The sequence below is a fragment of the Corvus hawaiiensis genome, chromosome 3, assembly GCF_020740725.1.
Source record: "Corvus hawaiiensis isolate bCorHaw1 chromosome 3, bCorHaw1.pri.cur, whole genome shotgun sequence".
NCBI lineage: Eukaryota > Metazoa > Chordata > Aves > Passeriformes > Corvidae > Corvus > Corvus hawaiiensis.
The window spans coordinates 2,354,737-2,370,386 of NC_063215.1; the positions used below are offsets into that span (position 1 = coordinate 2,354,737).

At 44.8% G+C, this 15,650-nt stretch overlaps 1 protein-coding gene across 11 annotated transcripts in view; it reads left to right on the forward strand.

Moving 5' to 3' along the window:
• HMBOX1 (homeobox containing 1) overlaps positions 1-15,650 on the forward strand; it is a 107,034-nt gene that overhangs the window by 75,841 nt on the left and 15,543 nt on the right. For all 11 annotated transcript variants that reach the window (XM_048296620.1, XM_048296621.1, XM_048296622.1 and 8 more), the window contains one exon: positions 582-735. In XM_048296620.1, the coding sequence (XP_048152577.1) occupies positions 582-735 (154 nt within the window). The remainder of the gene's footprint in view (positions 1-581; positions 736-15,650) is intronic.

The following is a 15,650-nucleotide window of genomic DNA, read 5'->3' on the forward strand; positions in this document are numbered from 1 at the left end:
AGAAATATATCCGTAGAAGGGGAGCAGGAGAGGAAGGTTGTGATGTTAATCTGCTTTCAGTGGCTTTTTCAGGCACCCTGGCACTTGTGAGCCCATGTTTGCCCAGGCCACAGGGTGTTCCTATTGGTGAAGCTGCTTCAGGTATTTCCTCAGCTCTTTGGACACGTTGAAATACCTTTGGTATAAATTCCCATTTTGCTTCCTGAGACTGCTGTGTAATTAAATAGAAACTGCTGTTTCCTATTTTGTGGCAGCTGAGGTGTCAGCACAACCCAAATAAATCCCAGCTGGGGCACAGCTCACCCTTTCTGTGTGATCCTTTTCTTCTTGATGAAGACAGGACATTTTCCTAAGTGCCCATCAGCTCCTTAGATTTCCATGGTCATCCCCTTCCGCCTTGGAGGTTGGGAACTGGGAATTTAGCTGGCTTTGTGTATCTTCAAGGTATCCGTGATAACGCTTTCTTTTTTTTCCAGTTTGAATGGTTTCATCACCTGTCTTGTCTTTTTTTTCACGAGCAGGAGTGAGAGGATGGGCCTGACTTTTAACCCCCTAGGAAACACAGTGTTTATTATCTTTAGGGGCTACACTAAGCATGAGACCCGCTCCCATCCCAATAGAAGAGCCAGAATGGAGACAGACGCCTCCCCCAGTCACAGCTACCTCTGGGACCTTCAGACTACGGCGAGGCAGTCGGTTCACGTGGAGAAAGGAGTGCCTGGCTGTTATGGAAAGGTAAGTGGTGGCTCCTCGAGAGGGTTTGGAGATGGGAGTTCTAAAGCCAAGACAAGGGTTCTTTTCCCTGCTCTGGTGAACCCCAGTGTTGTTTTCATGGATGTGTTGTAGCCTCCTGCCAGCCTGTAAGAGTTTTAATTCATGATGATGGAGTAGGAGGAGCTGTTTTGCCTCTTGTGTTGTTTAAAAAGTTGTAACACTGCTCTGGACAGTATCTCTTTGTTTTTGTATGCCCCAGGACATCGTGTCCTTAGCTCAGTCTGAGAGTGTTAGTGTTCAGCTCTTCCCTTTGCTTTTGCAGAAACTTCTCCACTTATCCTGATCCAGGCTCTCTTGGGGGGTCCTGCAAGCTCTTTACATTCTGCATTTCTCCTTTCCCACTTTCCTGCCTTGTCCTCCTGATGCCTCGTGGTGTTTTAAAGTGGATACTGCCATTTTGGCAGTACCGTAATTGTTTGGGATGCAGAACTTTGCCTAACAAGCAGTAGTCTCCTGGTCCAAAAAGGCTCTTAGAACCCTTTTACAGGAGCTGGGAGCAGCACAGAGCAAAGTGGATCTTTCAAATCCAGATGTAGAGTGGCCGGTGATCATTAGAGCTCCCAGCTCTCCTCTCTGAGCCTGGGCAGGCTTTGCCTTTCTCTCTGCTTACAGGAATGTCTCTTTTGTGGATAATGTTCTACAAGAGAAAAGGGCTGGAGAAGGTGGATGTAGTTTAGGGATGAATGCCTGTTTCTGTCCAGGGCTAAATGGCTGGGAGGAGTTTTCTCCGCTCTGAGAGTGTGAGGAACCTCCTTTCCATGGACGGACTGAATGGCTGCGTGTGCTACACTCCTCTCTGGTCTGCAACCCCAGTGAGACCTCGGCCAGCAGATCTGTTGGATGTGCTTTTACCATTTCTTTAATGCTTCCCTTTCCTCTTGCTTGCACGGGGGTCTTGGGAGCTGATTAGGAGCAGAAAAGCATCTTTTGCCTGAGCTAAGACCAAAATCCTGAGCTCCCTCAGGAGCCCAAGCTGGACACACTTCTGTGTCTTTGGAGGACTGGAACCAGTAACTTGAGTGTTTGTTTCCCTATTCTGGCCTGTCACTGCATTGATATTTTTGGCTTTGCCTGGATGTTTCCCCAAAGCAAATAATGTAAATGTTTGAAATCTGCTCTGCTTTGTTAGACCCAACTAATGCAAAGTCCTGTGATCTGCTAGTGCTGGGGCCTGTGTTTCTCTGGTGTCCCTCGCCACAGAGGCAGAACAAGGGGCAGGACAGGATCTTTAGCACTTTGAAATGCTCCTCTGACTGCCCTGATTGTGTGTGCAGAAGGACAGAACCACCACAGCTCTGTGTGCCCTCAGGGCAGCACCGTCTCCTGATCAGCTCTCTGTGTGTGAAATGCTTATTTGGAGTAGAATTAGAGCTCTTTGGGCATGGGTGTTTTTCTTCTTGGTTTCTGCCTGGCCCAAAGTGTAACAACTGCTGTTATTTGCTGTTTGAACCCTGACTGTGCCTCAGACTCCTTTGCTGCGGAAACAGCAGAGAGAGAGCTGAGCAAGCCACCCTTTCCTCATCCACCTCTGTCCTCAAGCCAGTCTCTGCTGGGACATCTGTTAGAAAGGTGTGAGATTTGGGTATTGAAAGAATCAAGTTGGTGTTGACACTGGAAATCATCCAGTTGTGAATGCAGATACATAATCACTCGATCTAATTTTTCATTAAATTATTCTTCTTTGTTGTTCTTGGTTTTGTTCTCTGTGTCTTGTGCTCTGTAAGGGCTTTGCTGCTGGGGTTTTCTGCTTATTCTGCTGCTGCCACATTGCCTTAATCCTGGCTTTTAATATGAATTTACCAAGCTCTTGGCTAGGTCACTGTGGGTGCTGGGTTTCACAGCCTTGTGTGTGGTACTGGGAAGCAAAGCTGAGGAGTTCTACTCGAGGCAAGAACAGTAAAAGTGTTGTGTGACAATAAAACTACACCATAAAGCAGGCTGGGAATATGGTTGTTTAACTGTTGTGCTTTAATAGGCCTAGTTGAGCTGTAAGGATGAGCTGTTTTATGTGACAAGTTTTGAAAGAGTGGGAGAAAAATGCTCCTCTGGGAGCCCTTGGAAAAAAGTCACTAATTTCACTTCCAGGTCACTGGAGTTTTCCAGGCTTGTCCATGATATGACTCATAACAGCAGCAGGATGAAGGTAACCAGACCCTTTGGCCCAAGCAGATCAGGTTCCTCTGGTGCCACAGGGTCAGGAATAAGCATTTGGCCGCTAAAATGGTGTTTGGCATTGCCTGTGGGCTGGTGCTATTTGTTTGGTAATTTGCATTTTCCTCTGCAGGATTAAGTTTTGACTCTGAGTGGAGGCATCTCCGTTTAATGGACTGTTTTCCCTAATGAAAGGCAACTTTCAGAGCACTGTGTGTGTGTGTCCTGCAGCTTCTGGCTCTGATGTTGGTGCACACAAGGATATAGGCACCTGGTTTTGAGCTGCTGCTCTGGGAACCTCAGGAAAGTGCTCGTTCATTTGGGCTGATACCTGTCCAGGAAGGAGAAACAGATCCAGGAGACAATTCCATCCCACTAATGCACTCAGAGGAGGGCTCTGTGCACCTTCCTCTCCGGCTGCCTCCTGCAATTAGAACTGACTTTGGTGGTTTAGTTTGATACCTGAAGATAAGAGGGTGGAATCCAGACCTTAGGGGAATCTCTGCAAAACTCCTCCTTCCCTCTGAAATACAAACATTTTTTGGGTGAGGAAGAGGGTGTTGACCTGCTCCATCACTGAATTGTGCCTGCTGCTTTTGTCTCGGATTCAGTTGGTAAAAACTGAAGTTGCTGAAAGGCCATGCGTCAAACCAGCTGAGAGCACTTCAAGGGAAGAATCTGAATGTGGTTGCAAGAATCTGAGGGATTTGCTGTTTAGGAGCAGGCTCTCCAATTGAAAATTCGCAGCACTGGTCAGGATTTGGTCCATGAACTGAATGAGAAGGGTGAGGGTTGAAGGGGTAGTTTCTCTTTTTTTAAGAGATTTAAATCAACAAATAATTGCAGTTCAATTAATTATTATATTGGTGCCAACCTCATGGAATGAAGATTAAAGTTAGGGCCGTATCCTGAAATGTCTGATGTACCTAAGGGTCTGAGTAGAGGGTATGTATATTAAAGGACCTAATTGGTTTATACTGGATTTCCAGGATGCTGCTTGTGGTTTCTGTAATTCAATTCTCCAGCCTTTACTGCTTTTTTGGAATCCTCCCAGGGTAGTTTATTAATCCCTGGTCTTAGATTTTTTGGACAACAGATTCAGGTCTCTTTATCCCTTTATTTTTTATTTTTTTGTAGATATCTCCCTGCATATTTATGCTCTGAAGGTTAAGAGGAGCAGTAGTTCCAGAAAGTAAAGTTCTATATTTAACTGCAGACTAGGTGTGGTTCAGACAACTGCAGTGCTACTGATGCCAACCTTGACCTGTTCTCTTCTGGAGCCTCCTGCTCATGGAATATGCTGAGGTTTGAGTGTGTCGATGTTGTTGTGTGGCTTTGCCCTCCTTTGGGAGCGGAGCTAAGGCTGCAAGAGTCCTTTCTGTGCAAACCTGAGGTTAAACTTGAAAGCCTCTCTCTGGTTCACTTTCGTGTTCTTTTTTTGTTACGTCTTGTCCCACAGATCTTGTTGGGTTTTTTTTTTTCTTTCCTCTGCTTTGCTTCTTCTTTTCAACCCCTCTCATTAGAAGTATGAAATTGAAAATTCCCTTAGGGCTTTCTCTTTTTTAAATGAAGCTGGGTTGTCTTGTCAGTCTATTTTTTTAATTATTATTTTTTTTCCCCCCAGTGTTGTATACTTCTCGTCTAATCATATGTTGAAATAAAAGTTTATCTTCTTTTTCAGGCAAAAAAATAACTAAGATTGGCAGCAGAATCAGTGACTTTATACCCGTTTTAAGGCACTTTTCATGAGTGCCATTAAAGACTGGGGGGGGGGGAGTTGAGTGTTGTTTTTTAAGTATATGCTTTATCCAAAGATTAAATTAAAATAACTGTAAATTCTGCCCCAAACAAAAATGAATAATTCAGCAGTTGAATGTATTTCAGTTTGTCTAGGGAGCAGGGACTTTGCTTTCTGGTTGAGGGTTATTTGGTTTGATTTTATCGCTCTGGGTTTTGATTTTAACACTTGTCTGTGCTTCTGAAGCTCCTTTCGTAAAGGTGCATTTAAATTAAATAAGACTGAGATCATATAGATCCCCATCAGCCCCATTTCATAGGTGGCAAAACAGAGTCAGGTGTTTCACTTGGCTTTATTCAGAAGAGGAATGGGTTTAGATTTCCCAAGATAGGGGGGTACAGTTTCATGCTGTAGCTGAGCTGAATTAAGTTTGTCACCAGCTCATCCTTAGGTGTTATTCTGTCTCACCACCCTTCTCAATTCCTCCTCCTCAGTTTCCCTGCTCCTGCCGCCCTGCGCTGTGCCAGAGATGTTTCTTGTCTGATGGAAATAGCAGCCAGTTCAGCCTGCTTCAGGAAAAGTAAATCCTTTTTATTTCCCCCTGCATTTTCCTGAATTGCTTCAGCTTGCTGTGCACTGAGGCTGTGCCAGGGCTGTCCTGGGGCAAAGGACAGGAATGCACAGCTGGGAGCACCAAGAAGGGAAATTTAACAAAGAGATGACAAATTTCCGTGGAGTGTTTTGATGTGCTTGGTTTTGCTCTGATTTTGTTTGGTTTGAGTTGGATGAGTTCCTGGTTTCTTTACAGGCCTGGTTGTACTGACAGGTGTGGTGGCATCGTGGAAGAGGGATCCTGTGATTTTTGCAAGGAACAGGAATGCATTAGGTCCATGAGGATTAGAGGGATGGAGCACCTCTCCTATGAGGAAAGGTTGAGAGAACTGGGGGTATTCACCTGTAGAAGGATCCAGGGAAACCTTAGAGCCCCTTCCAGTGCCTCAAGGGACTCCAGGAGGGTTGGAGAGGGACTTGGGACAAGGGATGGAGGGACAGGACACAGGGAATGGCTTCCCACAGCCAGAGGGCAGGGCTAGATGGGATATTGGGAAGGAATTCCTGGTTGTGAGGATGGTGAGGGGCTGGGCTGGAATTCCCAGAGAAGCTGTGGCTGCCCCTGGATCCCTGGCAGTGTCCAAGGCCAGGTTGGATGGGTTTGAGGCAACCTGGGATAGTGAAGGTGTCAGAATTGTAACAAGACGATCTTTAAGGTCCCTTCCAACTCAAGCCATTCCATAATTCCATAATTACTGTGCCACCACTGCCAAACTCTGATTTGACCAGTTTTGGTTTTGTTCCCCCTTCGAAGTGGACCCAAGCTGAGGAAAGTCATCTCCATGCTGAGACCAGTCACTGCTGCATTCCCATCGTGGTGCTGGGAGGTTCAGCCTCATTTCCCCTCCTGGAAGAGGCTCATCCCACCCTGATCCCAAGGCGGTGCCCTGGGCATGGTCCTGGCCCCGAGTGAGATGAGGCCTGACGTGCCTTATTAGAAATCCTTCCGACTGTGAAAGCGCTTTTACTGCAGCTCTCCCGAGCGCCGGGGCTTCCACGGCTTCCCTGGGGAAAACGAGAGCTCTATTAGCTCCTGAAATTCAGTTAGGAAATTTTCTTAGTTAATTTCATCCCATTACTCTTAGTTATGTCTTCCAGCAGAACCTTAATACCGGCCCCATAGGGGATCTAAGTTTCCTGTGCAAGGCTTTGGAGGAGATTTAAGTTTGGGATTCATTGCGTTTCTCCCTTCCCAAGCTGACAACAGAGCAGGAAGTAATGTCCTTTGGCCTCTTCCATTAGGCTGCTACATTGTTAGAAACAGAACAGCAGCTTCTCATCAATATAACGATGGCCACGGGTTGGCTCAGGAATGCTGCTTGTCTTCCCTGGGTTTGCTGGGAGTGAGGAGGGCTGGGAATTATCTCTGCTGTCCCTGTGACCCTCAGGTGTCCTTGAACCTTTTGGTGGCTTTGCTGTTCTCATCTGTAAAATATCCACTACCAGCCTGGGAGATGAGTCAAGCCAAGGGAAAAGTGCCAGAAGCCTCTAATTCTTGGGTTACCAAGGAATATTGGCATTAGGAAAAACTTCCTGACTTCAGGAATGGCACAGCACTAAGCAGGTTATCTACAGGAGCTACAGAACGTTTCTCAGGAGCAAATTAGCTGAAATCTGTCAGGATGGTTCTGAGATACTTGATCTTAATGCAGAGGGAAACATCAGGTGATTTCTTTATATTTTTTTCCAGCTCTTTCAATCCTGTCATAAGGTGTTTGTTAGTCAGCAACTTCCAGGGGGAGGTTCAACTACATTAAGTCCTTTGAGACGCAGGGAGCGGGTTTTTTTAGGATCTTTGCTGTTTATGCTCCTGAAATGCTTCGAGATCTGAGCAAAGGCACTTTGCAAAGGCACCCAGCAAAGTTCACTTTACCATTCAGACACAGGCAAGATCATCTGGTTATGCGAAGGTTCGAGTGGTTTGGCTCAGGGTCATTGCTCTGTGTCTTCATAAAATGCAAGAGCAGCCATTTTCTGCTTGGCACACAGGATCTGCCTTATTTTGCATTAGATCAAGCTCTGTTCCCTCTCAGACATGCATAATACACAAGCTTCCTATTCTAATCAGCTGTAAGCAAATCCCAGTTGTTTGGCAGATTGCAGGCAGTAAAACAGAATGCAAGGATGTCTGTCCAAAGCCTCGCCAGACTCTGGTTTCTTCAAGGATCCAGCACCTCATGAGTTATTTTGCTTTCTAGAGAGCTCAGGTGCCTTGTGTTCTCTGTTTCTCTTTTTTAAAAATAATAAAAAGATGATCTGTGGGAGGGGCAGCTCCTTGCAGCAGATTTCAGATAAAATTCTTGTATCTGCCAAGGTCAGAATAACTGAAATCAGCGTTTAGAAAAAGCAACTTTGTCAGTCTGATTTGTAACAGCTCTGGCTGGTGCAGGAAACCCACATTTTAGGAATGGAAATTCTTCTCTAGTCCAGGTATTCTACTGCATTTCTGCAGCCCCAGCTGAGATCCTCAGTGTTCTGTCCCTTTTCTCGTGAAGGTGAGAAGCAGGATCTCATCCCAGGTGATAATAGTGATGGTGTTTATCATTCTTTCTACCTGTCCTCTCCATCCTGTGCCTGATTCACACCTGGCCAGGAGCTATGTGGCTGTGGAAAAAAAAAGCTCTTATCTCCTATCCTGTATTTTTAATCCTGCTATTGCAGCTCTGGGCATTCTTATTATTCACATAAATATGTAATTCCTTCTAAATCCTGCTAAGGTCTTCAGGGTACTTCCGGAGAACTAATTATACCTAGTTTCATTTTATATGCTAAAATGTGTTTAAAAAGTCAAAGGTCCCTTTGGCATGAGTATCATGAGAAAGAATAAGGCAGAACATTGCATTTATCCAGGATCATTCTCTGTATGTGCTGCTATCAATGTGCTGCTCGTTTATCTCCTCTCTGAACTTAACAGTCGCTCTCTTATCTCTTCTCAGACACCAAGGCTTCCCTTGCCTCTAATGATATTAATTGTCACTCTTCTCTGGACCTTTTCTATTCTTACATTCAATTTTTAGTGACCTGGGGCAGGTGAGTGGGGACCCAAGCAGAACTGATTTCCATATTTCCAGGGTGAATATTCCCTTACACAAGCAGCTGAATCTGAGCCCTGTTGTTCTCTGACCTCGAGCCCAACATCTGTTTTTCTGCTGATCACTTTTGTGTATTGATTGAGAGTATCTCTTCTTGGAATAGTCTTTCCTGAGAATTACAACTGATTTAGACCCGCTCACATACGTGAGGAGTTGGAATTTGTTCTTTTCCATGTGCAATGCTTTGCTTAATGCAGAGATAACAAATGAAGTTCAGCCGTGGGAGCGTTAATTGCTGTGAATTTCAAAAACATCAGCTTTATTTGTATCCTGTATAAATAATTCACCTTGCAGAACTTTATTTAATGTAACTGTTAGTGCCAGTTGTTTTAGGGCACAACTTGAGTGAGTCAAGGGCTTGTGCTGAGTTCATGCACAGAACCTCCTGCTCTTTACAATCATGTTGAGACCTCTAGATGCTGCCTGCTGTAAGGACAGTGTAAAAATACAAGTCTGGTGCTGTGATTTCTTTCCCTTCGAGCTTTCTTGACTTTCCTCAGTCCCTCATGGTGTTGTTCTTCCTGTGACTGTCCTGTTTAAAGGACACAGAAGGAATTAGGAACAAAAAGCTGGTATTAATCAGCTAAATTGTTATTTTCTCAGCTATTTTAACATAGATTCAGGAGGCAGGGAAAGCCATGACAAACTTGTCACACAAAATGTGAAGTGGCCCCTGGCACGTTCAGGCTGCATTTTATGACTGGGCTGTCCAGAACAGATCCAAGCTGAGGGAAGAGTTACCCCTCACAGCAGGATTCACCCAGGCTGTGTGTGATGTTACCCCTGGAACAAACCCACTGACGGGAATTACAAAATTAACTTCCTGAGTGATCTGGAAAGCATTCAGGAGGAATTCAGAACCAAGCTGGCACCTTGTCACCTCTGGCCTTGCTGCTCCCGTCAACAAGGAGGATCTGGGAGCACCATCCAGCGCAGAGCGTGGTTGGATTCTCCCTTTCCCGCTTTCCAGAGCTGTGCAGAGCATTCCTGCTGACTCTCACTGCAGCTCCGCTCTGAACGGAGTCCAACCCTACCTCAGCCAGAGGAAATTCTCTGCCATCGAGTAACAGATGTGAGGTCTTTACACAAGTCATAAACAGAGTCATTACGAGGAGAAGTGAGGGAGGAAAATTCCGAAGTCAGACTCTTAAGTTGTTGCATCATGTATTTATGGGCTCTTGGTCAGACTGTGGAGCACTTTAAACAGCCTAAAAGAATGTTCTGTCAGAGAACCATATGGGCTTTAGCCACAGAACTCACTACCGCATCCTAGATTCCTTTTTTATTCTTTCTGGGGTTTTTTTTTTTTTTTGTGATCCAGGATAGCACAGCTGACCTTTCTTATTTGTTTGATTTTCCTTTGGAACACATGTAAGTTTTAATTTGTTTTGAATACTTTGCTGTGTGTGAGGAGCTCTGTCAACAGCATAGAAGATGTGCCTTTTATAATGCTTTTCTCTCTGGATTGGGAATAGCAGCATCCTCAGCTGGGTCAGGCTTGGCCTTTTTGGTGCTTTTGTTGCATTGTATCTTTTGGTCACAGTGACTTCACAAAACCTGATCTTCCCAGCTGATGATCTTTTTGTGCCTGCGAAGTTGTTGTTCCCAAGGTGGGTGACCTTGGGTGCTGCACCGTTAAATTTCTTTTTAGTTCTTGCTCTTAGGATTCTCTATTACTTTTTATGGCACTTTAGTTCACTGTAGTGACGTGGCTTCTGACTTTGGCCTCAGCAGATTCATCACTGTGTGCAGACTTTCTGCCAGGATCATTAGTTGTTTTTGTTTTTAAGATGCTCCAGAGATGATACTTGAGGATTATCCCTCATTGTTGTCTTCCAAGCCATTAGTTGAATTTTTCAGCCCCTTCTTAGTTGTTTCCTTTCTACCCTATCTCATACTCATCTTTGTCTTTTCCAAAATCATGAATAATTTCCCATTTGTCACTTTATCAAATACTTTACCAAAGTCCAGAAATGGTAAGAATAATTAGTTTTTCTGGTCAACAAGTCCTCAGTTGTTTTTGGAGCTTTACTACTCACTGTTGAAGTCATGCCTCCTAAAAGGATTGTCCTCAGGAAACTTGGCTGATCTGAGCGAGGGTGACAATGACATTTAAGAGGAAACACATGGCAAAACCCATGGCTCAGGGTAGGGAGCACAACTCTTGAAATAAGGAGCTGTGGATTGATTTGATCTGGTTTCTTGGCTCTGTATCATTTAACTTGGCTGTTCATCTTCTGTAAATTCTTGTAATAATATTAAAGAGTAAGATGAAAAAAGAGTATTTCAGAATACTTTTAAAGGAGTTGATGATTTGGGTATAAAAAGCGCTCTTGAAATATGAAACATGATGGGTGTTGGTAAATGAAATAATCTTTTGAGTCTTTGGAGTTTATTATTTCCAAGATAACTGTTCACAATCCTGTAGGCAAAGAAAATACTGTAGAAAGTTGGATAATAAACTCAGCTATTTCCTCTCCCTGTTGGTGGTGAATGGTCGCTGAACAATCCTTAGCAAATAAAGGAAAAGATGTTGCTGCTGCCAGGTTTGAGAAATATTCTTTAAGGATCCCAAAGTTTCCTGATAGCTTAAAACTTCCCTTAAATCTCCTTCTTTGCTGTGTTGTCTATGAAGAACCTCCTGAAGTTGGTCTTGGCACTGTAATAGTTAAATCCACTGGCACTGCTGGCCTGGGTTCATTCATTATTTCTCATTTTTCTTTGCCTCTGTCCATCTGTTGTGTTGTATTTAGGTTGCAAGGTGCAGAATAGATTGATATTAAAAATTTAAATACCTTTTTCAGCTACCTGGCTGTACAGCAGGTGATGGGATAACAGTTCTGGCCCAGATCTTGGAGGTACCAGGTGTTAGGAAAAATACATGTATTGAACCCAAAGTCAGATTCCATCTTGACTTCGAGTGCTGGATATCCTGCAGGAATTGGCCTTGTCTGTGGAATCCTGTAGGATCCTTTCATTTAGTTGAATCAATTTTTATTTTCTGAAAATGCAGCAGCAGTGGGGGCTCTGCTGAGCTGAGCCGAGTCTGGTCCGAGACTGGAAACCGAAAACAAAAACTTGGGGATTTTTGAGGGAAAATGCTGGTGGTGACGTTGGGAGCTGTCAGTTCCAAATCTCATGATTGGTATTTTTGCTCTCCTGGAGGCTTGGGACAAAGAGAGGCTCCAATATTCCCAGCCAGCAGAACTAAAACCTTCCTGGGGCTAAACTTAGGACAACCTGAGGGCCTTGGTGCTCACACTGACATTATTTACACACATCCAGGCCTGCACTTCCCACTAAAGCACAGTTTTGAGGCAGGGATAGGCTGTTCTAGGAGTACCCAACCAGATGAGCTGAAAACCGAGCTCTGGCTCTGCTGAGTGGAATATTTTCTTCCAGAGAGCAGAGAAAGATGTTCTGCATTGAATAATGTAAAATCCAAGTTTTGCTATTTATTTATGTTGCCGTATAAAGCCTTGGAATCCTCTGTTGTCTTGTGAGTGGTGTCCTTAATACCCTCAGTGTTGACTGGAGTTTGGCTGGTTGGAATTGTGGGTCACCACCAGCAGCACAGCCCTTCCCAGTGGGTGGGCCAGGGCTGATTCCTGCAGGGCCCCATCCCTCCTGGGAGATGTTTCACCCATGGGCTGACCCTGCCTTGGCTTTGCTTGTGAGGACCAGATAATCCAAAATAGAACTGAAATAACTCCTGCCCTGTACCACATTAGAAAATGAAGATGAGATGTTTGTTTCGCAGTTGTTTGCAGAATGGTTTTGTTTATCGCTCGCGAAGTCCAGCGGATTTAATGCACATAAATATCCCTGCAGCGTGGAGGTCTCAATTGAAATATTTCAAGTAAATAAAAGAGAACAAGAGATCCTGTTATTCATGCTTAGATGCCTTGTTAGGAAGAGCTTTGAAGGTGCTGTTTGCTCACACCAACCGCTTGTGGAAACATTGCAGGACAATTCTCACTTTATCATGTCTTGATGTGTTGGTTACTTGCTGGCTTCCAAAAATGTCCACTTTTATTTTATAAACAATTTAGTGAACTCTGTTGACTTCAGGAGTCTGGTGGTGCCGTAGGTTTAAGGATAAGTTTAAGGACATTCAAGACTCCAGCTGTCAGTGTCTTCAAGGTGCCTTAAGCAGAAAGTACCTGTGTGTTTCACATTGCTGCAAACTCCAGATCTTGCCATTCAGAAGAGGCCTGTTGTGTAATTTCAAAAATGCTCTTATCACCAAATCCAATTACGAGGAAGAGTAAATCGCCACCTCAGATGTCTTAACTATTCTTTTTTTAATTGTTAATTATCTCAACAGTAGGGTGCTGAAGATTAGGAGGCACAGATTATCTTTTGCAAGTACGAGGCTTTCAGAGCTATTATCAATTAATTCTGTTTCTAAACAAATTTTAGGATGATATTAATAGCTTGATAGGATTGTGGTCCTGGAGACCGCTGTCAAAATCCCGAGAAAGTGATGTTTAAAGAACGAAAACCTCGTTGTTCTGTTAGCTTTGAAGGTCATCCAGCTTTACCCACTCCAGTGCAAGGTGTATTTTTGGCATTTTAATCTGTGTGGCAGAGGAGATTCCTGCTAAGAAACATCAGTAAAACGATTCTCTCGGAGTTTAGACAGCGATTTGTAAAACCAGAATTGAGAGTCAGCTCTGTTGTGTGAGGGTTTTTAATGTGTACTGACATGGCTCTGGAATTTATGTACACAAACACATCCTGAGGTGTGAAATAATTTCAGTTTCTCTGTGTCTGGTGCTCTGAGTGATCTAGTGCTGGTGAGATCTCTCCAGATTTGCACTTGCAATGAAAAGAAATCCAAGAATGAAACATTTCTTAGAGCCTTAAGAACTGTGCTGTCCCTGGACAGAATGTGGCAATACCCTGGGCCTGAAAGCTTGAGTTGGGAATGAGAGAGATTTTCTTTTAAAAAAAATTTTTGCAGGATTTTTGCAGGTTTTTTTTCCAGAGGCGATTTAAAGTTACGGTAGATTCTGCATTGGCTAAACCCCCAATTTTTTATGTTGGGACTGGACATTTCAGCAGGTCAGACAGAAGATCTGGGCTTAATTCCAGAATTTCTGAGACCTCTTGTCAGTGCTGTAGAGAGGTCAAGCTGCAGTCCTGCAGTGGTTTCTTCAATCCATGGACCTGTGGAATCCATTGGCTAAATGATGGTGGTGTGGGGAAAACATCAGGAGCTGTTGCTATCTGTTTATCAGTGGTTTTTCCGGGTTAGGGATTTTTTTCTTAGATTTGTTTTGCTGCTTAGAAGATCTGGTTGAGCTGATGCTCAGTTGAAGTTCATCTCCTGGCATCCAGAGACCTGCGCTTCCCATCCTTGCCTGGTTATGTTTTGTAGTCCTGGGGGAAGGAGCTCTCAGCTCCATCAGAGTTTATCTGCGGAGAGGATATCTTTGAGCTTTAATTTTGCTGTCAGAAAAAAAAATGACTTTATATTGTGGGTTTAGTTGACACCCATGTCGTTACTAGAGAATCTGTAGAAATATCAGTAGATAAAACTGGTGGTGTCATCTGCTGACCTCGCTGAGAATGGCATTCGTGATATTCTTGGCCAGTATTTACTGGGAAATAAACCAGTCATTACACTTTCTGATGAGATTATGCTCTGAATGTCACTTCTCTGACAGTCTGTCTCATGCCACGCTGAGATAAGATCTCAGGCACAGATGACAGACTAACTTCAGAAATATTTCCATTGATTTGACAACCTGAATAATAGTTCTGCTAAAAGCCACAAAGACTGGGACAGTGATCTCTGGCTGCTGGGTGATACTGGGGTGATAAATGTACTAATGAGAGATAAATAGGTAACTACATTTGAGTGTTTTCTGTACCTTGTCAGTGGAAAGCAGAGGAGCTCTTGGGAGGGACACCAGATAGGGAGCTGAAATTACAGGCATCTTATCAGAGCCAAATGAGCAGCTTTCACCTCATGTATTTTGAGACACCAGAGGGTTTGGCGGGAGCTCCATCGCTGGGGACAGCACAGGCCGCTGTTCATCCACAGGGATGGGAGCTGGGCAGTTCTCCTTTTCCATCCATCCCTGGGCTGGTGGCCGAGCCTGTGGCTCTGGCTTTGCTTTCAGCATCCCTTGGAGAGGATCTTTGGGAGCTGCTGTAGAAGGAGCTGAGCCCAGCTGCCTTTTCAGCCATGTCCTCCCGCCTCCCTTGGCTGCACAACCGCTGCTCTTGGCACGTGTGGGGAGCTGGACCAGGGAGGCAGCCGGGCACAAAACATTCCTGCAAAAAGGGAGTGAAGGAGAGGATGGGATCATTCCCTTTGGTCTGTGATTAAATTGTGTTAAGCTGGACTGCAGCCTGAGTTTCGGGGAAGATGAATTTCCTGTTCCTGGAAGTGTCCAAGGCCAGGCTGGGCAGGGGCTGGAGCAACCTGGGATAGTGGAAGGTGTCGCTGCCCATGGCAGGGGGTGGAATGAGATGGCCCTCAAGGTCCTTGCACCCCAAACCATTGTGTGACTCTTTGGTCTCCAGCAGAGGAATTAGAGCCCCAACAAGAGCGCCAGGATGTTTCACTCGCAGGTGAAGCTCCCACAGGGATGGAGGTGGGAACCTGGGGATGCAAACATGAAGAGAAGTGAGGGAGTGAGCTTGCAGCACGTCTGCTGTTCTTCGGTAAATACCCATCTGTGTATTCTTGTCTCTTATCAATTGCAAGGTCAGTTATCCCTCCTCGAGTGAGGAGTGTGTTCCCTGTGTCCCCACTCCTGAGTGACCTCACCTGAGAGTGATTCTGCTGCAGCTGCACCATGAATTGTTACCCTGCAGCACATTTGAGCCTCTCCACTTTGAACCCCTGACACATTTGGAACTTTTAACCGTTAGGTCATGCTGTAAACTAAGAATTTCCCCAACTTGGGGGATTTTTGATCAGTTGTGGGGGGCTTTATCTCGTTGCTTATCCAGCCCTCTGGAAAAGCACCAACCCTGCCCGTCCTTCCGCCGCTCCGCGGATGTCGTTTCAGACACTTCCCTGGCAGCTGCAAAGCTGATAGGAAGCAACAAAACTTCCACTGTGGATTATCAGGAACACTACTGAGGCATTGCTTAATGCATCTGATATCTCAGCCTCGAGAACAGAAGTTAAAAAAAAGAAAGATTGGCAGCTATTGCAGGAATTCAGAGAGGGGCACCTTGGTAAAGAGTCAGGGGGAGGCTTCTCCTTCCTTCACAGAGCCCTGGGCTGAGATGGATTCCCTCTCCATCATTGTCCTAAGCAC